General features: G+C 42.6%; 2 protein-coding genes and 1 long non-coding RNA gene across 3 annotated transcripts in view; 2 read left to right on the plus strand and 1 right to left on the minus strand.

The window, feature by feature from the left end:
- Positions 1 to 506: 506 nt before the first annotated feature.
- Positions 507 to 5,379, minus strand: LOC143485135 (uncharacterized). Its single transcript, XR_013122795.1, has 3 exons — positions 5,205 to 5,379; positions 1,969 to 2,065; positions 507 to 1,491 (listed from the first exon to the last, which is right to left on the minus strand). It is a non-coding gene; the product is annotated as an uncharacterized LOC143485135 (long non-coding RNA).
- Positions 5,380 to 10,020: 4,641 nt separating this feature from the next.
- LOC143484989 (ubiquitin carboxyl-terminal hydrolase 42-like) overlaps positions 10,021 to 22,073 on the plus strand; it is a 38,506-nt gene continuing 26,453 nt past the window's right edge. The window contains exons 1-15 of the mRNA XM_076984092.1: positions 10,021 to 10,029; positions 10,529 to 10,678; positions 11,865 to 11,906; positions 12,030 to 12,239; positions 13,014 to 13,124; positions 13,229 to 13,328; positions 14,263 to 14,330; positions 14,508 to 14,578; positions 14,924 to 15,006; positions 15,407 to 15,515; positions 15,618 to 15,758; positions 15,849 to 15,949; positions 18,242 to 18,392; positions 18,560 to 19,186; positions 19,526 to 19,608. Coding sequence (XP_076840207.1) covers positions 11,867 to 11,906; positions 12,030 to 12,239; positions 13,014 to 13,124; positions 13,229 to 13,328; positions 14,263 to 14,330; positions 14,508 to 14,578; positions 14,924 to 15,006; positions 15,407 to 15,515; positions 15,618 to 15,758; positions 15,849 to 15,949; positions 18,242 to 18,392; positions 18,560 to 19,186; positions 19,526 to 19,608 — 1,895 coding nt within the window. The 5' untranslated portion in view covers positions 10,021 to 10,029; positions 10,529 to 10,678; positions 11,865 to 11,866. The remainder of the gene's footprint in view (positions 10,030 to 10,528; positions 10,679 to 11,864; positions 11,907 to 12,029; positions 12,240 to 13,013; positions 13,125 to 13,228; positions 13,329 to 14,262; positions 14,331 to 14,507; positions 14,579 to 14,923; positions 15,007 to 15,406; positions 15,516 to 15,617; positions 15,759 to 15,848; positions 15,950 to 18,241; positions 18,393 to 18,559; positions 19,187 to 19,525; positions 19,609 to 22,073) is intronic.
- Positions 16,089 to 17,793, plus strand: LOC143484988 (uncharacterized). Its single transcript, XM_076984091.1, has 4 exons — positions 16,089 to 16,159; positions 16,327 to 17,072; positions 17,232 to 17,449; positions 17,570 to 17,793. Exons 1-4 carry the CDS (start codon positions 16,151 to 16,153, stop codon positions 17,671 to 17,673), a joined length of 1,077 nt encoding a protein of 358 aa, XP_076840206.1. The 5' UTR covers positions 16,089 to 16,150; the 3' UTR covers positions 17,674 to 17,793.

The following is a 22,073-nucleotide window of genomic DNA, read 5'->3' on the forward strand; positions in this document are numbered from 1 at the left end:
CCACAGTGGTTTTTCTGACAGGCCCCTTGTGTTCTTCTCAATGATGCTGGATAACTCACTAGTGATCTCTAAACTCTCTAAATGGTAAAAGTGATGGTAATTTGGAACAAAATGAAGATGTTGTTCCAATTTTTAGCCATGTACTGGAAGCTGTGGGAATAAGGGGGCATTACCATGCTTACTGATTTCTTGTGTTACCACTGGTGGACACTGATATGACTTTAGTGGACTCAAAATTTGGACCTGTCCTACATGGTTCAGTTTTCTCATATCAGATAAGCCGCACAAGACCTTGCAAATTCCTGGTTGTGGTCTAAGGTCTCTTTTTTTTTGAGTAAATCTTTTTATTGTCAGTTTTAATTTTAACACTGAACATAGGAGAGCAGAGTACATATATTACAGAGATTTCCATTGCACAGGTTCATAAGACAACACACACACATTCATCTCACAGAGTGAGTGAACTAATAAGAGAGAGGAGAATAAAATAAAAAAATAAAATAAAAGAACACCCCAACCCCTCCTTACATAGACATAGTCCCTAGGCGCTAAGCAAGGAGCTCGTCACTCCATATCTTACTCTGTATCAGTCTTTTACGCGATTCTGAACAACAACAGCGTATCAGGCCTTGAAGACAGGGAGAGAGGTCATATCGTTATTCTGGAATTGCTGTAAGTAAAAGCTTTTCCATAAAAGCAAAAAAAGGCTTCCATGATCTTTCGAATTTGGAGAGAGAACCATTCAGAGTGCATCGAATTCGTTCCAGAGTACAATACAGAAGGACATCTCTGATCCACTCGGGATATGTGGGTGGAGCAGGGAGCTTCCATTTTAATAAAATTAGACGTCTTGCTAATAAGGTCACAAAGGCCACAAAATCAGAGCGATGTTTTGGCAAGAACAGTTCAGGTGGTGTAACACCGAATACGGCTGTGACAGGGTTAGGATCAAACTGTAGCTCCAAAACCTCTGATAGTGTTGAAAAGATTTCAGTCCAGAACGTGAACAGTGATGGGCACTGCCAGAGCATGTGTATTAGGGAGGCGGGACTTTGGTGGCAGCGATCACATTTTGGGTCCACATCTGGGTAAATTTTGTTAAGTCTAACTTTAGTCCAATATACCCGATGAAAGACTTTACATTGGATCATTCCATGTCTGGCACAATAGGATGATGAATGGATCCTATACAATATTTGCTGCCAGTCATCATCGGGCAGGGGCACACTTAGATCCTTCTCCCATTGTTCTTTAAGATTCAGTAAGGGTGTAGTTTGGACCGAGCTAATTAAGTTGTATAGATGAGAAATAATTTTCTTAAATGTAGTTTGCGGTCTTAAAAACTCATCGAATGGTGTAGACTGTGGAGTTAGTGGAAACTGGGGGTTCATTGAGTTAGCAAAACTGCGCACTTGAAGGTAACGGAAGAAATCGGTCTAAGGTCTCTTAACAGGGCTCCAGCTGATAAAACTGCTGGGTCAGGAAGGGGTCCTAAAAAACAAAAACTATCAGTCCTACCAACCGCTAAAAAGGCGTGGGCGATGTTAAAACAACAGAACATGAGAGGGAGTGTGTTATTTCGAATATCATCATCACAGACGTGATGTTATTCGCGATAACACATGCCCTCAAGTGTTCTATTGCTTTCATACAACAATTTTTACAAAATAAAGAGGATAAATCAAAGAAGCCCTGAATTTTATATTGAATATGCTTTAATATTGACAATATCTTCCACCAAAAACTAGTTCCACATGTATAACGAGTGCTGTCTCTCGTTATAAAGTATTGTCAATATTAAGACATATTCAGTATGACATTTAGGGCTTCTATGACTTATTTTCTTTCTTTATTTTGTAAAAACTGTTGTATAAAAGCAACTCTCGAGGTTGTGTGTTATGTTATCATGAATAACACAGTCCCTCTCTATTGCTTAATTATACCAAATTATATTATTAAAATACTCACCTGGGTATGCTCGATAGAGTGTAGACTTAACACAGCTTCGTCCTGGTGCCTTTGGCTTCCGTACCACAAGTTCATCTATGGGTTCTGGACGAATCCCCTTTAACAAATGCAGAAACAGTCACCAGAAGAGTTACCAGTTAATTAAAACACCTGCCCTGTAGCTACCTTCACTGGCCATTTTATCAGGTCAATACATCACAGTGACCTTAAGTGTACAATTACTGTCTGCAGAGCCGCAGCTGATCTGCAAAATACCCCCTCTGTACCACATTCACAGCAGTGACACTGACATTGTTTGGTATATCAGACATAACAGTCCCATGCAAGTATGGGAATGTCATATATAGTATAAGTATATAGCATGGGGCGTACACGGGCACTAATATACTGTAAAGACCAACTGCTTGACTGCAGGATGCAACTGTTTACCAACAATTTGAACCTGCAAACTTTAAACTGTCAAACTGGTTCAGACATCTTACCTGTATTGACTGATCAATGTAACTGAAAGGAACAAATTATAAACTTTAAACTGTCCAAAACTGCACCCTATTCACTACATAGTTTTGAGATTTGTTTTTTTGTGTGCCTGAAATTAAACTGAGGAACAGTTTAAATCCTACCATGCACTGCATTAGACTTAGGTGTCCAATGATGTGGCAATCCTTACAGCAGTCCTGAGGACCCCACAGCATTAACATTTCTGCATTTGCCCTCATTTAGTGAACCTGATTCTACTCATTTGTGATATACAAAGAGTTGCCAGTTTATTAGAACACCTGCCCTGTAGCTACCTTCACTGGTCACGTTATCAGGTGTGTAAGAAGAAATAAAATATAATGCACAGAACGTGGAGTCCTCGGAAATGCCTTTAGGATTGCACTAGAGGGCACCGGCTAATGCATGTGGATGTTTCTAAGGAATACGGAGTAGGGCATCGTTTCGGACTCCTGAATATTGAGAAACCTGTAGTGTATGGGGCTCCTCGTTTTTTCTCATCGACCGGTAACACCTTGCCTGCACCACTACTTCCTCATTCACTATATCTGACACTGCATTTGAAAGGGGGAGAGTTAGCTTGATTAGCTTACTGACAACTTCACCTGTGGAGAGCTAAAGGCTTGTTACAGACACATCTTGACATTCTCATTTAAAACTGAAAATATGCTGTACTACTTTGTTACATTAACGTTAGATAAATAGCCCTCCGTTAACAGCTACTTGCTATAATTACCACTAGTTAACAGGTTTGTTAGCTACTAGCTAGTACAGAGTAGGCTAACTTAGTTAGCTAACTAATGTTTGCAAGTCACTTACCTTGGGCGCCCAATGGAGAATGGGTTCTTCCTGGAGATTTTCCTTGCCATGGTCATTTTTTACGGGGTATATACAGAATATTAAGACAACATGAGGGTTAAGAAAAAACCCTCAACAAACATAAGCTACCATAAACACATACAATTTTGTACACATGAAAAGCTTGTATTAATATACAGAATCCACTGCCATTTTGTTATGAACCATTCATTTTAAAGATGGCTGCAGACTTGGCAAAGACTAGAGTAAACTAATTGAAGACAGGAACATGACACAGATGAAACATGACAAACGAGGGGCTGAACAGGCATGGAACAGGTAAACAATACAAGGAAGGGGAACACTGAGGGTGAGAAGTGTCCCACCCCGCGGAGTGCTCTGACCCAAATGGGCAGCCAGGAGAGGAAACTGGTTGGGGCAAGGGAACAGGATTGAGGAGTAGAGCAAACGTGGGGGGTCTGGTTGAGACATAGGAATGAGCCTGGGGGAGACAGAGCGGATAACGGAGGAAGACAGATGGAAGTCAAGAAGAGAGGGGTCTGGGAGTAGGGGAAGAGGTTAACACAATGGTAAGAATCCTCAAGATGACAAACATGCACAGGGACCAGATGGACAGCTGCATGGCTGGACGAGTGCAGGCCCCAGGCGGGTCTCTGGAACGGGTGCAGGCCCCAGGCGGGCCTCTGGAACGGGTCCAGGCCCCAGGCGGGCCTCTGTAACAGGTCTCGCTGTGGCAGATGATACGGTGTAATAGGGCAGCGCTGTAGCTGACAAGATGGTGTCCGGGGGGGGTTGTTTTCAAACAGCATCTGTATACTTCTCTGTATATTTGATAAGTGTTTACTGTTTTTGTTTTTGTACACACACACACACACACACACACACACACACACACACACACACACACACACACACACACACACATATATATATATATATATATATATATATATATATATATATATATATATATATATTGAATTGCAGTACCTTTTTAAATTTTGTTTTTATTTCTTACATTACCAGCATTAACTCCTTGTCAATGTGAAAACTGTTATTATTTGGCTTCCCTCTTGGGTATGTTACAGTACTCTATAAAATGTGCACATAATGACAATTACACTGTTTTAAGCTTTTAATTTTTTTTCCAATAAATGTTGAGCATATTGTAATATTTTACATATTTTTTAAATGCTCTTTTAATTACAAAATTTTCACAATTGTTTCAGCCAAACCCATGACCTTCCCTTTGCTAGTGCTTTGCTTAGTAGCAAATATGTACCATTAAGTTAATAATTGTGCCATTCACATATTTTTTATTTTTATATATTCTGCAACATTCTAGAGTAAGGGGGGATCAGGGAGTTGAGAATGTCCAGATAGCACGCCTCATGTTCAGTCCGTGGTACTGGGAGGAGCAGTTTCATTTCTGGAAAAAGTGTCCACAACCAGCGGTGCGTTTAAACCAAAATATGTATCAGACATTCTCATATTCTCTTTAATCCTGTGAAGATCTCTGAGATTAAGGATACACAAACTGTAGTCTTGTTTTCAAGTAACATTGTAGGCTTTGATGATTTTTCTGCTCTTAATGTAACAATTAACGCTTTTAGTACAAATTACATGCTTTTACCTGTGTTTTGGCCTTAACCCAAATTTTAATGTTATTCAGGAATTCTAACATGCTTTCTATAAGTAATTATTTCGAAACAGGACCATTCCATATTGTAAATGGAGGCTACTACAGCAGTACTTACTGTCTTCTGAGGTGCAGTACTTTTACTTTTTAGTATCGAGAGATTATGGAGAGATGTGTGGACTGCAGTGACCAGTGTGTACTATGATGTCCTCCACTATCTTGAGGAAGGCAACTATCTTGACATGGCAGACCAAACATACATTTTCTATTGCCATTATACCTTTGTACCAAGACTTCAAGATGACCTAGACATTTTTCAAGATGGCTGGGACAATCACCAGAAGGCAACAGGACTCCAAACCAACTGTGGGCAATAGGACACGTTTATCAGCCAGTTCAGGAGCCCCAAAATGAGGAGGTGGATATGTTGTTACCTATCACATGTCTGTATTTACTCTAATACACTTGGAAGATTTATTGATTCAACACTGACCCTGGATTACCCCGTCCTGCATATTTTTGTGTATTTCTTCCTCTAACACACCTCCTTAACCTAATGGAGGGTTTGTTAATGAACGTATTTGGTGGTATGGGTGCAGGGTAAATAGTAACATGTAGGGCATGAGGTACTCCAGGACCAGGGTTTAGAACACCTGGTTTAAGCCACAAGTACCATAAGAAATCTCAAACTATTGGTTGGTACAATGCACTTCCTTGATTTTTGCTTTTTTATTTTTTATCTAGGTGTTGGACATCCCAGAGATTGACTGGGAGAGCAGTGGGTTACCTCACATTAGAAATGCTGGAATTCATGTTCCTGCAACAGGCTGTCCACTTACAGCAGAGCAGTTTACAGCACTCAGAGACCTCATTGACCCCAGAGCAACATCACAGTCACGTGGTGCTGACATCTACATGGCTGCTGTGCAGTTCTACCAGACTCTTTGAGTGAGAGGTTTATGAATGTGTTTTGGAGGATGATGGGGGAGAAGGCAAGAAAACTGCTGCAGTGGATTGTTATCAAATGGAAAAGACTGGAAATGTTAAGACACTATTGCCTTAAACATTTAAGTTTTCATCAATGTCTGTTAAAACTAGTAGTTTCCTTATAGGAAGTATAAAGATATCTTTAGTCCGCGGTTGCCGTGTGGCTACTAGCTAGCGGGCTATGTAAATAATGTACTCGCCACCCCGAGTTGGCAAAAATCACAATACAATACTGCTTAACTTCATGTAATGTATTCAAATTTGTAGTGAAATGGAATGTGTAGATAGGTCATGTTACCGCATGTGACAAAAGGCGTTCAAAGAGCCACCTTCTGTTTGTATTGGTTGGGCCAGGTAGATCCCAAGAAAGACTCAAGGACAGCCTGGCATTCATCTTCACGGAGTTCATCATCTCCATCAACCTGGACATAAATGGCTGCAACAACTTTTTCAATAAAAATAGAAAGAAAAAAAATTAAAACACATGATGTACATACCAATTTGATGATTTCTCGTATATCATGGTCAGGACAATCTTCTATTTGCACTGTGGCTGTCTCAGGTGAATCTCCTCGGAGTACACGGACAATTGCTCTGCTAAGTCCAGGGAGCCGAGGCCCCCCATGTAAGAACGAATGTCCCAGCATCCGTCCAGCTACTAGAAACATGTCACCCTCAATGAGGAACTGGGATGATAAAGGGACCAGATGACCCGGTTCACCTTCAAATAAGCATGTCCTTTCGATATGTCCTGTAATTGAAAGACGGACACGAATGTCAATATTTCTAATTCCAAGAAAAAGTAATAAACATATGTAACAATGATCATCATACCTAGATTAATACTGAAGCCAGCTTTAAGCCTTTGAATAATTGCTGGAAAGAAGTATCTTGTCACTCCTTCACCAACAGCAACATCTCCTAATATGGTAAACACCAATTAAAAGATAAAAACACACAAATGAACAAGTTGTGTAAATGAATTAACAATTAACAAGTTGAAGGTGGTGTGCTGGACTTATTCCTCCAATATCAGAAACTAAATTAGGGTCATTCTAGATCTTCCACAATAAAGACTTCTTCACTCTGTTCATCCTCTAGATTGATGACCTCACAGGACTGTATATGGGCAGGTAGGATGACAAGTGGGTAAAACACGCCACATTTCTGGCACTTCTTTTTTGGCATGCCACTGAAGCTTTCTGAGTTTGGTGGCAGAGGAGTGGTATCAAGTTCCATCTGAAGAGGAGCTATATACAGAATTCCAATACTTTCAAAAGCTTGCTGCAGTATCCACCATCATCAGGTGTTACAAGAGAGAGCTTTTGGGTACCACACCCTCCTAAATTTAATTTATTATAAAATTCAGCAAATGTTTTTTTTAAACCCGTCGACAGCATCCCCTGCCACCGCCCCACTTTCTCTTTTATTAACTTTGTCATTAGAGAATACCCAGACTTCCCCAATTGTATACTTTTGCAAGAAACCTGCTGTAAAGCATAATCAGAGACATCCCTATATGTACCTGAGGCTTTGTAGATAAGCCAACCACCTGTCAGTTCCTTTAATTGTGGATACAGTTCCTTTAGTTGTGCAGATATCTAAAAATGATATGTAGAGGAGAAAAAACACCAAAAATGAAGAAAATGTTATCCTCTATACTGATTAGCTTTTTTTAACAGAACTAAAACAATGAATTTTACTTCAGGATTCATTTTAGGTGTTGGGTTTTGATGGGCACTGTAACGTATAGAACACGCTGAGAGGGATCCTGATGCGGAATAACACCTTCTTTATTTGAATAACTCTGTACAACTAGCCACACGATGAGCAAAGTGACGTATGGCAGGTGCAGAGCAGTAGCGTGGGAGCGGTGGTCAGTGCGGTCCAGGGTCGAGAGGCGAGGGCAGAGTCCGGGAGGTATCCAGGGATCAGGCAGGAGACGTGGTCTAGGGGACAAGCAGAGTTCGGCACACAGAGAGACAATCAGGAATAACGGCTTGGTATGCAACGACATGAGGCAATACTTCGCAACCAGGAAGTGAAGTCTAGGTGCTTAAGTATGCCCGGAATGTGGGCGTGGTGGTGAGACAGGTGAACGTGATTATGTTAACTGCTATTCCTGACAGGCACCGTATCAAACATAGTCTGTTGAGAATAGTAAGACTATGTTGTTTTTTTTATGACATCAAACATACATACCTCATTGTATGTAGCATTTTCATCAATATATGCAGTCCTACGCCCCAACCCAGCTTGTGTGTGCAACAACTGGTTTTGTTCCTTAGGTGTCCGATCATATTGGCGAGGTAGGAGGTAAAAGATGAATGGCTTTACTTTAGCTGGTTTGCCGAGGACAGTTGTAGCAGCAGAAAATCGTCCCGTCCCCCCGTCCTTTGGTAAAAAACCCAGGGAAGGACCTGTGAGAAAATTACAATTACAATGACTGTATGAAAAGGTAAATTTGTTATAGAGTACATATTTGCTTAACAGAACATGATCAAAATAGGTAGTAAAACCTGGCCATGTTTGAACAGCTGCTCTCTCACCCTGAACTGAAGCCTAAAGGACATAAAACCATTAAAAAGCATCGATATTCACAAATTTGACCACAACATATTATTTGTATTGTAGAACATAGTACAAAATATTTAGCTCACTACATTAAAATATACAAGAGACCTGACATTATCTTGACTAGGGCCAGCTGCACTTCCTGACTGTGAGGTCAACAAGGACAACAGGTTCCTTGTGGACCTGATAACATCTGCATTTCCCTACAAGCACAAAGAAAACAACTAATATTTGTACCCTTTCTTGCATCCTACACATTCCCGCCGTGCTGCCAATCGTAGAAAGAAAATAAAGGGTTTAACAAGAATGAATAAACATGTATAAAATGGGGGCATGAACAACCTCTGGAACACTCTGCTATGCCTTTCTTTTTTTATGCATTTAAAACATTAACTGCCAACATCAAACCATTTACTACGATACTTTTGAACGCGAAGTTTAAACGTATTGCCCGTTTTACAGCCTGTAACTAGTTCTGATAACTAGAACTAGCAAGACCCTGATTGTTTTATGCGCTAAAATTAACTATTTTCTATCCTACAACCATTCTGACAAATGAACGTTACTACGTGAGGGAAACACATACTTAACCGATACTGTTAATCAGTACACTTCAAACTCTTGATATGAGAGCAGCTCATACCAACCAAAGCTCTTAGTTAACCACTACTAACAAGCTAACTAACTAGCTAAAGTTCCCCCGCGTTATAACGCAACCATTACGTAACGCAACACATCAAACTTGCCGTGTAGCGCGTTGATTATTTCCCATAACTATAAATAATCAGCCGAATACGTGAATCTGAAGAACTTTGGATGCACTTACCTCGTTGTGCTCCATTAGTTTTCTCCGCCACAAACGCGACTGATCAATACTTCACCGCCACAGACGTGTCACGTGACCGAGAGTGAGGCAGCGCTGTGATCAATGTGTTCAATGCGTTCGATTGCTCTAAAAGGTTTGAATTTAAGGATCTAATTATTTCTCATGTGAAAAATGCAAGTTGTAATATTGAAATGTATTTTTCTACAACAGCAAATTTCACCATCTCGCAAGTTCAAAACATAAAAGCATTGTTAAAATTCAAATGTATGAATTACGCCATTAAATATTTCAAGTTTATTAAATGTAATGTAAATATAATACAAATTCAAATACGTATGGCAGCGTTTTAGGTCCATATTCATCAGGTTATTGTAGCAGCCTGGCTGATTTGGTGTTTTGGTTAAAACATTTGGAAGTCGTGACATCGCGCGTGCTGCCACTTTAGAATGTTTGGTTTAGAATGTTTGGTTGGGAAGGTGGAATGTTTGGATTCAGTTTTGATGCTGAAAAGCTCAGAACCGGTCGTTTGAGATTTTGCTCTGCGATTTACAAGCCATACAAATCTAACAAATCTTTCTATTTTTTCTAGATCTTTCTGTCTTTCTATTCTTTCTATTTTTCAGGTGGAGAATGAGTTTTTACCCCAGGAGAACTGACCAGCCAAGGCCTGGACAGGAACAGAACCACTTCAAAGACACACCAAGTTTTACCACTCATGGTGAGAAAAATACATTTTCATATACTGTACATCATTTTATACTTCTATGTAAGACAGTATATTAATTCTTATGAGTATGGATTTCCATAGGCTTATTCATAATAATTAAAAGTTAAATATACACATTTATATAGTAGGTTTCTAAGGTTCAGAAAAATAACATGTATATTTATTCTACTGATGACTGTCAAGCTCTTTATTTCATGTGTACAGGAAAATATAATTAATGGAGCATGGGTTATTTCTTTGATTTCTTTGACTCAGCACAATTTTCATAAATCCCACCATGTTAAAGCAAATAAAAATAAACATTTTTAAAAAGAAACAGATTTCTAACATGACATCACAAATTCTTATGCATTCTCCCCACATTCTAATGACATCACATGGCACCATAGCCCTTGTTATAATCACTTGTTGATTGGGAAACACTTACAAGGCATTTGAGCCTCACTGGGAGGCATGCTGGGTTTCACTTTACCTGCTGTGGGATTTTCAGGTGTGCCCTACAACCCCCAAGATCCCTGTGGACCAGCACCCTTCCCTCACGGAAGTACGGCGGGACCATCAGATGTCGGCCATGTTAATGTGCCTGATGAAGAACCATCTATATGGGTCATCCACCCTCCCACAGATCCACTCCTCACTGGTACTGTGTAACACTGAAGATTACATGCACATTCAACAAACCAAATAGCTTTTTACTTCTGTACAAATGGGCTAGGTGTGACTTATATTACTGATATGCTGGAACAGTACACGCTTACTAAACACCACGGCACAGTGGAGTTTGACTTATTAACGGGCTACACATGGTGACGTGGCCTTCGGCCATTACATTGCAGTCAGGAGGAATAAACTTCTTGAAGTCATGAGATGTGCACAGATTATAGCCACTTTCAGAAACAGAAAACATGTGCTCCCATGCCTTACAGATTAATTCAGCTGTTTTAGCTCTCAGGTGAAAAGCACAGCTATTCTGTAGCTTTGATTTGATGCATTTTATATCTTTTATGTCAAACGTTTTATTTAAATGTCTACATTTAATTTTAATAAATTTATTTAATACATTTTTTTCTAACATTTCATTATTGAATTTTTGTTCTATTTAAATCATTGTATTTAATTATTTGTGATAGCTTTTATCTCTATTTTTTTTCTTATAGACCTGATGATCTTAACAGGACACCCTCATGCTTCCTCTGTGCTCTGGGTTGGTGTTTTGCATTTAAAACAGGGTTGCCAACTTTCACACATTGAGCGTGAGACACACGCATTTGACCGTCTTCACACACTCTCACGCCACACTTCCAATTTCTCACGCAGTGGGTGGGTGGGGGGGTTGCGAACGTAAGTTGTCACCGGCCGGGGTGTAAAATGGACACAAATTAAGTATTATATCGCAATCGATTGCCAGGGGTTGGCGCCAGAGCGAACTAGTAACTAATTGAATCATAGATGTGAATCAATGTGGGATGTGTGGCGTGAGAGCGTGTGAAGACAGTCAAATGCGTGTGTCTCACGCTCAATGCGTGTGTCTCACGCTCAATGCGTGAGAGTTGGCAACCCTGTGTATCTGCATGCACCTGTAACTCATTTCTCAACAGTGAACTGTACCAAAAAATGGTTGGAGTATCCAATTTGAAGGCATTTTACTGTTTGATTTTGAGTAACAAAACAGGTTATCGTACAAGCTTGAGGCATTAGACCTCAAGTAGTAACAATGTGATCCCCCCAGCCAGCATGTATGTTCTGTTTGTGTCATTCTGAGCAAATACCACAGGTGAGTTCTTGAAAAGTGCATCTAACTTCAACGATCTGATTCTATCTGGCAGGAATGAATAATGACCGTAGAGAAGATAAGCCCAAGGAAACTGGTGAGTACTTTACCGTTTACTCCATGTTCCAGGGATGCACCGGTTCTGTGTCCTGCAAGCATTTCTGAAGCAACCGTGTTGCTGTACGAAAGCCGTGACGAATGCCTCTGTTTGTCCATGTAGTGGTGCTTGCCAGTGGCGATGGCATCCCTCTACCCCAGATGGTCCTGTTCCCAGCAGAACACCTCTGTTTAAATTGGAACCAGGTCCATCGTATTGGAGCAGGTCTACAGAACCTGGGCAACACGTGTTTTTTAAACTCTGCCCTTCAGTGTCTCTCCTACACTGCTCCTCTCGCCAACTACATGCTGTCCAGAGAGCATTCCAGAACATGTGAGTCACTCCCCATCCTTCTCTTCCTGCCACACATCTTGGTTCTAAAGTATTTAACATATCCAACGTAGCCTGTTTTAGTTCTTGTATCATTATGTAATCAGCCTTATTTGAGCTGACTGCAAGTTGAACAAGAGTAAATTGTCTAACATTTCTAATATCACAAGAGAGGAGCAGAAATTAAGCTTGGTTGTCTAGACCAATGTTGGGTAAAGAATGGAGTGTCCACTGGTATGAGACGATATTTAGGGCTGTTCAATAAAAGGTGTTAACAGAGGTGTCAGCAGGCCTCTGTTTTGCAAGAACCAGCAGGTGTTTTTGTTGGGAGCAGAGTGTGCTTCTTCCCATTGGCTGCAACAGTTCATTCAGTATCTCGATCATCTCAGGATGATCTACACACAGTCCTTAATTTCACAATGTGTTCAGAGTTTCTATGTAATGCTGTAAGACAAAACGCAGATCTGATGAACATTTGCTATGATGTTTTGGGTTTATTGTATGTTTTCCCATCTGTTGAATGAAGTCTTTATCAACCAAGGGGTGCAGTTGTCCTTTGTACAAACTATTTAACATTATTGTGAGTTTGTCAATGTTATTTGCTTCCGTAAAGGTTTTCTAATTGATATACATAGAAAACATTTGGTTGGAAACATGGCTTTGTTAATTACCTGCTTATTAACTGCTTATTAACTTTCAAGATTATCTACTGGTATTTAGTGATACCATCTGTATATTTAATATGCCTTAATTCTGAGTCCTCTTTTTCCCCCGAAGGTCATGAACCTGGATTTTGCATGATGTGCATCATGGAGAATCACATCACCCAGGTGTTTGCCAATTCAGGAAAAGTCATTAAACCCATCAGTGTGCTGAATGAACTAAAATGTGAGTATGCAAATGGTGATGGACAAAAGCAACATCATATTCCTTTGAGCACCATTAAATGTGAACATTTCTAATTGTGGTCCATCTCTTTTTCTTTTTCAAAGGTATTGCAAGTCATTTCTGTTTTGGGAGTCAAGAAGACGCTCATGAGTTCTTGCGGTACACAGTGGACACTATGCAAGAGTCCTGCCTGTTTTGGAGCATGTATGTTTACTTGGACCACACACTATATCATTGCTCAAGTTGCTAAATTATTGAAATTTTAGCATTCATCTATTTCTTAGCATGTTTGTTGGATATCTGTGGGTCGCAGAATTGTTACTTGACTCTTCTTGCAGACAGATATTTAAAAATGTTACTTCTAGCAGGTGCAGCTGTGGCTGTTAGTCAGGTGTATTATTATTATTATTATTATTATTATTATTATTATTATTATTATTATTATTAATAATATTATTTGGAGATTAAATACATGGATCCAAGGGTCCTTTTTTGGCGTTTTTTGTGCTTTCCATTTCACTGACTGAAAAAAGAGCGGAGACTGGTGCTTGATACCGGTGTGAAGAAAATTGCTGATGTATCCACCAGTTATTAAGATTGTCCTGTATCTAAATGAGGCCAGGTTGGTCTAAGAAAATAGAAGTAGTTCTGCATTTGTGCAGAAACTGCACAGGCATACAGGGTGGTTTACTCTCACCCCTCTCTTCCATACCACAGTCGACAGCTTGTTTATGTGTGGCTAACACGTTAGTCCACCAGCGCTCTGTATGTGGGCTGTGCGCTCTCTCCCAAGTTGCTTTGATGCGGTGCCAGCTGCTGCTTCTCAACATCTCTCCACTACTGGCCAGCCAGCAGCCTACATTCAGAACGAAGCGTTTGACTTTACCAGTTACGTGTGGAGATGAATCCATCAGGGAATCGCTGCGTCGTTCTAGTTTCTGGCAATTTTCACGTCAGACCTCATTTCTGTTCTGCTTTGTGCTTTTAGAAAGCGTTATTCAGAAAGGCGTTTAGATACACTTAAAGGTTGTACTCTTACAATTGCATGTTTGTTTATATTCTCTTTTTAATTTCTTGTTTTAGTTTCTATCTGAATAAATTACATTTTCTGCCTTGTCTGATGTTTTTATTTAATCAGACTGGACAGGGAAACACAGGCAACCACTCTGATCCATCAGATATTTGGAGGTTACCTGAGGTCAAGATGTGAGTTTGTCAGTCATACTTCATTCCAATTTGTGAACATCAAATGGTAAAATGGTATTTACTGTAAAATGTTACTATAAATTATTTATTTCATAAGTGTTCAATGTGTATGACTGGCAATGCTATTTGAGATGTTTTTGATCAGTTAAATTGATTATATTCTTTCTGATTTCACAGTGGAGTGTTTGAACTGCAATGGAGTATCTGATACGTTTGATCAGTATTTGGACATTGCACTGGACATTGAGGTAGCCATCAGTCACTCTGTTGTATCTTTTATAAAGATGTCCATAGAAATGATCTGGGCTTTGAAATTGATTCTATCAGTTTGTTAAAGTGTGTGCGTGCATGTGTACATGTGTGAGGTGGACATTTGTTTAGATTATTAATTAGGTCTGCTAATCATGGCATGTCTGGCTTACAATTTAGTCTTGTATGAGAGTTGCTGTCTTAGTGAATTAATGATTACTCAGTGAATTGATAATTGCTTGTCCCAAACTGGTGTCTGAGATGTAAAGCATCATGGGATCAGTTTGACAAGATTTTCTTTAGCCCTGTGTCTGTGCCTAAGCGTGTTTACATGTGTTTTGTAGACTGCTCCAACCATCACCAAAGCTCTTGAGCAGTTTGTTAAGCCTGAGCAGCTTGATGGAGACAATGCCTACAAGTGCACCAAGTAAGTGTCCCAGCTCAGATCTGCTCCACCATGCCGTCCAACAGGGTAACCATGTGTTTTTTCCAAAAGTAGCATGACCAGTAACTTTAGACTCAGGAAGGCGGATACAAACTGCCAGCCTCATTTTCAAAATATTTTCACATAAAACTCAAAAAGCCGTCTTCGGCCACGTACTACAGAGTGCTTTGAAACCAATGGATGAGAGGGATAAAGGTGCTCTTTACTTCTGTCCCTTAACACACGGCAAGTCTATCTTGGATAAGTCTGAGGCACACCGGTTTATCTCTGGAGATAAACCAAGCTCTATTTGTTGTCATGGGACCACTAGTGGTGAATTTACTGTGGTCTGTGTTGCCTATTATCTTTTCTGTCCTCATTGTGAATTTGGTTGTGTTTGTAGATGTAAGAAAATGGTTCATGCCTCAAAAAGATTTACAGTCCACCGTAGCTCGAATGTGCTCACCATTGCTTTAAAGCGCTTCGACTTCAACGGAAGCAAAATTGCAAAGGTTTGACCACCGTACTTAATTCTCCCGCACTGTTGTACACTTTCCTTAGTCGTTTCACGTGATCTATGCCGTTGCACAACTGTTCTCTGTCCCCCTGTGCAGGACGTGAGGTACCCAGAGTATCTGGACATGCGTCCGTTCATGTCGCAGTCCCACGGAGAGCCACAGCTCTACGGCCTGTACGCTGTGCTGGTCCACTCCGGGATTAGCTGCCACGCCGGACACTACTACTGCTATGTGAAGGTTTGATGTGCTGCGCGGTTTCAGCATTCTCTGCGTTTTTGCACTGAGTTTCTGCTCTAGCTAATGGATGGAATAATGTTTTTATTTCAGTCTGGTAATGAGCAGTGGTATAAGATGAACGACGCATCAGTAACTGTAAGCGACATACAATCAGTGCTGAATCAACAAGCATATTTACTGTTCTACATCCGGTAAGTTCAACCTAATGTTTAAACCAGCTCCAGATTTTTGAATAGTGGAATATTTAGAAAGGCATTTTATACACTTTTATTGACTGTAACTCTGTGACCCGTGGTCCCGGTCATTGCTCCCCTCGCCCGGTCAGCACGGCCAAGGTGAACGGGCCTCAGTACACCTCCACCTCCTTCATCGGTCCACAGCTTCCTCCTCACATGGCGAAGGTATCACCACACCACTGCACCATGCCAGGAAATCTGACTGGGAACTGGTTGTTATTGTTCACTAGTATAATTGAGAGGGCTGTGTTTTGTTTGTTTACACTGTTAAACTCTTACTTTCTGTTCCTGATATTCAGATTTCCCATAACTGACCGCTGTTCACTTTGCAGAATAACTCTCCCATGAAGGAGGACCAAGGTGGCTCAAAGCCTGGCGGCAGCAACAGCGGCAGCGTCCCGAAGAGCCGGCCCAGCCCCTGCAGTTCTTCGGCTGCCGCATCCCCGACCTCTGACCTCAGACGGCCTGTGCAGGTGAACGGTGGCGCCGCCGCTCACAATAGAGCAGCATCTCTGTCTGGTGCGCCAGGCTCTAGTGAAGGCAGACGAGCGCGTGAGGAGCGGAAGTGTGATAAAGACTCTGAGCAGCCACACCTTTCCTCCACCCTGAAGGAGCGAGGCAGATCCAGGCAGGGACATTATCGCGAGCGGGAAAACCGGAGTCGGGAGCGCTACGGGCACCGCCATCGCCATCGCCATCGTCCCAACAGAGACCACCATACTGATAAGGATCGCTCGGCCAGTCGAGAGAGGATCCCTGGAGAGCGAGAGGGAGATCGCCACCGGGACGGGCACACCCACCACCGCCGAGACCACTACCACCACCGGCGCCATCACAGCAGCAAGGACGAACGAGACCGGGATGTGGAGAATGGTCAAGGTGACTTCCCTCGCTCATTTGAGTACTATGTTGGGAAGAAAGACTCGGGACACAAGCGGGCTAAAGCACCACGCCCCGCCAGCCCTGCCCCGCGGCCCCAGGCACAAAAGCGTAGCCTGTCGGACAGGGAGGATCCATGTGAAGAGCGGCCTGTAAAAAAACATAAGAAATCCAAGAAGAAGAACAAGGACAAGCGGAGGTAAGGAGCTATTTATGTTGCATGAGAACGGCCATTGCTATACTGTGTGTGACCAGGAGGGGTCAGCAAACAGAACTGTTACTGTTGTAGAAAATCTAGCAACCATAAGCCAGAAAGTGTACTACAGTTTCCTTAAGCAAAATAATTTTCAATCTGCAGGAGTTCTGAGAGGGACCCATCAGACAGGAATGGGGACAGCAGCTCCTTCCGACACAAAAAGAAGAAAAAGAAGAGGAGGAGGCACAAGTTGGAGGAGGAGTCTCGTATGGAGTGTCGCTCTGGCGACAGACTGGACAAACGTAAGCGCCGCCTCAGCTCCGACCCAGACGAGTCTTCACCCAGCGCCAAGCGACCTACTACTGAGGACTATTACCAGAGTCAGTAGATCGTGTTCTGATGCCACGCTCCCTCCTTCGCCTTCCTCTGGACGGACAAAAGCGATGTCCGACCCTCTCACTCAGCATGTCGCTACCCCCGCTGTCCCCGCCTACTCACAGGCCCCATTCAGGCCCCGAGACGCCAGCTAAGCCAACCGACACCACGCCTCGCACCCAGACGGCCTCGGCTGAGGAGCCCATCTACTGCTACGACACCCATGTGACGAAAGGCACCACGGCGCCCCCAGAGGCCAACCACAACCTCTACTCACAGGGGGGCGACGGGCACGTGGCTTTAGAGAGGCCCGTGGCAACCGCGGACGCCTTTGTGCCCAACGGCGATGACTGCAGGGAAGATGCGGCGGCGTCTCTGTCTGGTGCGCCAGGCTCTAGAGAAGGCAGACGAGCGCGTGAGGAGCGGAAGTGTGTGCGCCGCCTCAGCTCCGACCCAGACGGGTCTTCACCCAGCGCCAAGCGACCTACTACTGAGGACTATTACCAACTTAACGTCACTCAGGTGCATAAGGGTCAACTTTCTTTCCAAGTTTCTATTATCCATTACAAACTAGTAATGAGCAGTGGTATGAGATGAATGATGCATCAGTATCTATAAGTGACATACGATCAGTGCTGAACCAACAAGCGTACTTACTGTTCTACATCCGGTAATTTCAACCTAATGTTTAAACCAGCTCCAGATTTTTGAATAGTGGAATATTTAGAAAGGCATTTTATACACTTTTATCCCCCCCCCCCCCCCCCCCCCCCCCCCCCCAAATCCATAATTTTTAGGTCAACAGATCTTAAAAACGGAGACTGTAACTCTGTGACCTGTGGTCCCGGTCATTGCTCCCCTCGCCCGGTCAGCACGGCCAAGGTGAACGGGCCTCAGTTCACCTCCACCTCCTTCATCGGTCCACAGCTTCCTCCTCACATGGCGAAGGTATCACCACACCACTGCACCATGCCAGGAAATCTGACTGGGAACTGGTTGTTATTGTTCACTAGTATAATTGAGAGGGCTGTGTTTTGTTTGTTTACACTGTTAAACTCTTACTTTCTGTTCCTGATATTCAGATTTCCCATAACTGACCGCTGTTCACTTTGCAGAATAACTCTCCCGTGAAGGAGGACCACGGTGGCTCAAAGCCTGGCAGCAGCAACAGCAGCAGCGTCTCGAAGACGGGCCCTGGATCATCTGTCTCTTCCTCCGCATCTCAACCCGTGCGGCCCACGGCCATCCCGGAAGCACCAAACATGCCTAAGCTGAATTTCCTCATCGGCCAGGGAAAGACAGTGCGGCCGAGCCAGAGCCGGCCCAGCCCCTGCAGTTCTTCGGCTGCCGCATCCCACCTGCGCCCGCTGCCCTCGTCCTCTTCCTCCAGCGCACCACAGTCTACCTCAGACCTCAGACGGCCTGTGCAGGTGAACGGTGGCGCCACCGCTCACAAGAGAGCAGCTTTCCTGGTTCCGTATGGCCAAGAGTCATCCGACGAGTCCGACCAGGAAGGCGGAGCTTTGGATAATGGCACAGGGAAGTCTTACCCTGGTGCCAAGGCATCCGAGGGGAAAGGTGGGATGGATGGTCCCCTCTTCCACAGCTCAAGCTCCCTCACGCCCAAGACCAACGGTTCCAGTTGCTTCCCCGGAATTCTCCCACGAGAAAACGGATCGGGACTTGTTCACAGTGCCCAAAATGGCCACCATAAAGTCAATGGCTTCAAACCATGTGATAAGGTATAAATTGATCAGTCAAAGCTGATAAAGCGATGGTGTTTTCGGTTGGGTACCTTTTTTATCACAGTATTTTTTAAATTCTGCATATGTATGTTTTATATTACTTTAACATTTAAAGACCAAAAATGCTTTCATTTGAATATTTGCAAACAGCACATGGCTTCCTGGTTCTACTCCTGAAACGCTATAGCTGTGTAGTTCCATCAGCTTCAGTATTCAGATAATACTATTAGACAAGAGGAATTAGACAGAGGAATTGTGAACCCATTAAGTAATATAATGGGTAAACTGAAGCCATTAAATGGCCGTTAACAGCTTTTTGTTGCTTGCGTTGTTCAGGCTACAGAAATTGGAGCATCTTTATCTTCCCTGGTGAGCCCCACCAGCGGGTTGGACTACCAGCTCAGAAAGAACGCATACAGGTACACAAGCTGCTCTGGTCATCTTTCAGATTCACTCATTCAGCGAATAGAAAGGAAACACTGCAGGTAGATGAAGTGAGTAACACTGCTGCCTTTTTCTTCTGTTCTCTGTTCAGCTCCAAGCCATCGTGCTCTGATGCCACGCTCCCTCCTTCGCCTTCCTCTGGACGGACAAAAGCGATGTCCGACCCTCTCACTCAGCATGTCCCCGCTGTCCCCGCCTCCGCACAGGACCCATTCTGCCCCCGAGACGCCAGCTAAGCCAACCGACACCACGCCTCGCACCCAGACGGCCTCGGCTGAGGAGCCCATCTACTGCTACGACACCCATGTGACGAAAGGCACCACGGCGCCCCCAGAGGCCAACCACGACCTCTGCTCAAAGGAGGGCGACGGGCACGTGGCTTTAGAGAGGCCCGTGGCAACCGCGGACGCCTTTGTGCCCAACGAGGATGACTGCAGGGAAGATGCGGCGGCGTCTCTGTCTGGTGCGCCAGGCTCTAGAGAAGGCAGACGAGCGCGTGAGGAGCGGAAGTGTTAAAGACAAGACAAAAGAAATGCTTCCATATGCTCATATAACAAATAAAGTATAATAGCATGTTACCTAAGCAATAACTTGGTTTCTCAGTGCACACAAAATGTAAAGGAACACTGAAATTCAACCTGACCATTAAAAACTGTAAATGAGATTTTCTTGATAATTTACTAAATTCTATACCTTTACATGTCCATGATCTTTACACAACCAGTCCTGCTGATTTAAATGATACAATAAATTTATGAACAAAATAATTTGTAATGGATAATTCTAGAATGGACAACAGAAGAATGGGGTTAATGTGGGATGTGCTTAGGAGAAAGCGGATTTTGGCCGCTTGAAAAAACCAAATGGGCCCCGGTCGTTTGGGGACTGTGTCAGTCATAACTGCACTCCCTCACCTAGCATCTCTGCTTAAATGCTTGTTTAATTCTGAGACTGTGGTTTACTATTTGTCTGAATTTTCAATTGTCATAATGCCAAAAAAATTCTACTACCACCCAAGAATTGGTAGCCTTTGTTTATCCCCCAGGGCAAATGTAGACAGATTCTGCTGTACCATTTTTCAAAAATCCACATTGAAGTCTTAATATTGTTAGGGCTTGGAGATACATTTCTCAGAAATTGGTTATCAGTTTCTCAGAAGTCTCCCATAATGCCAAAAGAATTCCACTGCTGCATGAGAGTATGAACCCTTAACTATCATAACAGTAAGTTTTTGCATATTTCACTGTACCATTTCCTCATAAATCCATTTTAGGTTCATACTGCATTTAGGCGAATTAAAGCACTCATATCAAATAGGCTGAATCTGTGTAAATATCCTTTTGATCCTGACCAGAGTGAGCTTGTTCACTTTCACTGAAACCGTCATCAAGAACATCATCCTGTTCTTCATCCATGTTGTCAGATTTCTTCTGACAAGTGTCATGACAAACTTCTATCAGGGGACTATCAGGGGACTGATACAGTTAGGTTTTTGCATCTGAGATGCAGAATCCCTCCATCACCTTATTGTGTACTGTAAGGAACCATGTAAAGCATTAAATGGGCCTGAGGCCTCAGCATCAACCCACAGTCTTTGAGAGGTCATAGGTCATAGTTGGGTCAAAGCCTGCTTCAACTGCTTCCTACTAGCATCATACTTGGGTCAAAGCTGATGAATGAAGGACAATTACATCATGACAGTTCAGCTACCAGGTGTAAGAGAGGGAGGAGCTTGAAGGTAAGAGAAAGGGACACGAATGGAGGATTCACATCCAACACTCCAAAATTAAGGTTTTATGTTGTTCTCAACGACTTTGTTATTGCATACCCTGTTGGTGTAAAAAAATAAACTGTTTTTTTCCCATCACCTGACTCCCTGTCCACTGTGTAATTTGGTTTTGTGCATGACACCTAGCTTTAAATTATCAGTCAAGCAACCAATGAGTATATTGAAGATGAGTTGTGAGTGGTGTCATATCATACATGTATTCTCTGAAAGAAGGGATTTGAGTGCCATCCTGCAACTTCTTTCCACCAACAACCCCCTTAAAAGCCAAAATAAACACATCCATTTACATGGTAAATGTCAACAGTAAAATTCTACAATCTGCCATTATGCCCATTTAGACAGCCAAGATATGGTATTTTCACCTGTTTTAAAACAAAATGGGATATCTTCAAAATGGGCTCTCATCCACCTAGTGTCTGGTACCTGAAAGAGGTCATATGCCTTCCACAAAAATTGATTAGTGCTGTGGTACATCCTGAGAAGCCAGAAATGTGCTGATCAACTTCACACAACTATAGCTGCTGGGAATCAGTGCCGGAGTGGCTAATCGGGTGATTACTCCCGTAAGTATACCTTTAGCTGAAATGGGAGTTCAACTGATTACATGTAATTTTTATTTTCACCACTGGGTGCAACTGACAGCAAGGAATT

Source organism: Brachyhypopomus gauderio, chromosome 21, assembly GCF_052324685.1.
Source record: "Brachyhypopomus gauderio isolate BG-103 chromosome 21, BGAUD_0.2, whole genome shotgun sequence".
NCBI lineage: Eukaryota > Metazoa > Chordata > Actinopteri > Gymnotiformes > Hypopomidae > Brachyhypopomus > Brachyhypopomus gauderio.

What these genes read in the sequence shown, in the direction of transcription:
- LOC143484988 (XM_076984091.1), top strand. An exon ending in AAGAACAAGGACAAGCGGAG is followed by an intron (nt 17,073 to 17,231) that starts GTAAGGAGCTAT and finishes TTCAATCTGCAG; the next exon opens with GAGTTCTGAGAGGGACCCAT. An exon ending in TACTGAGGACTATTACCAGA is followed by an intron (nt 17,450 to 17,569) that starts GTCAGTAGATCG and finishes GCCTACTCACAG; the next exon opens with GCCCCATTCAGGCCCCGAGA.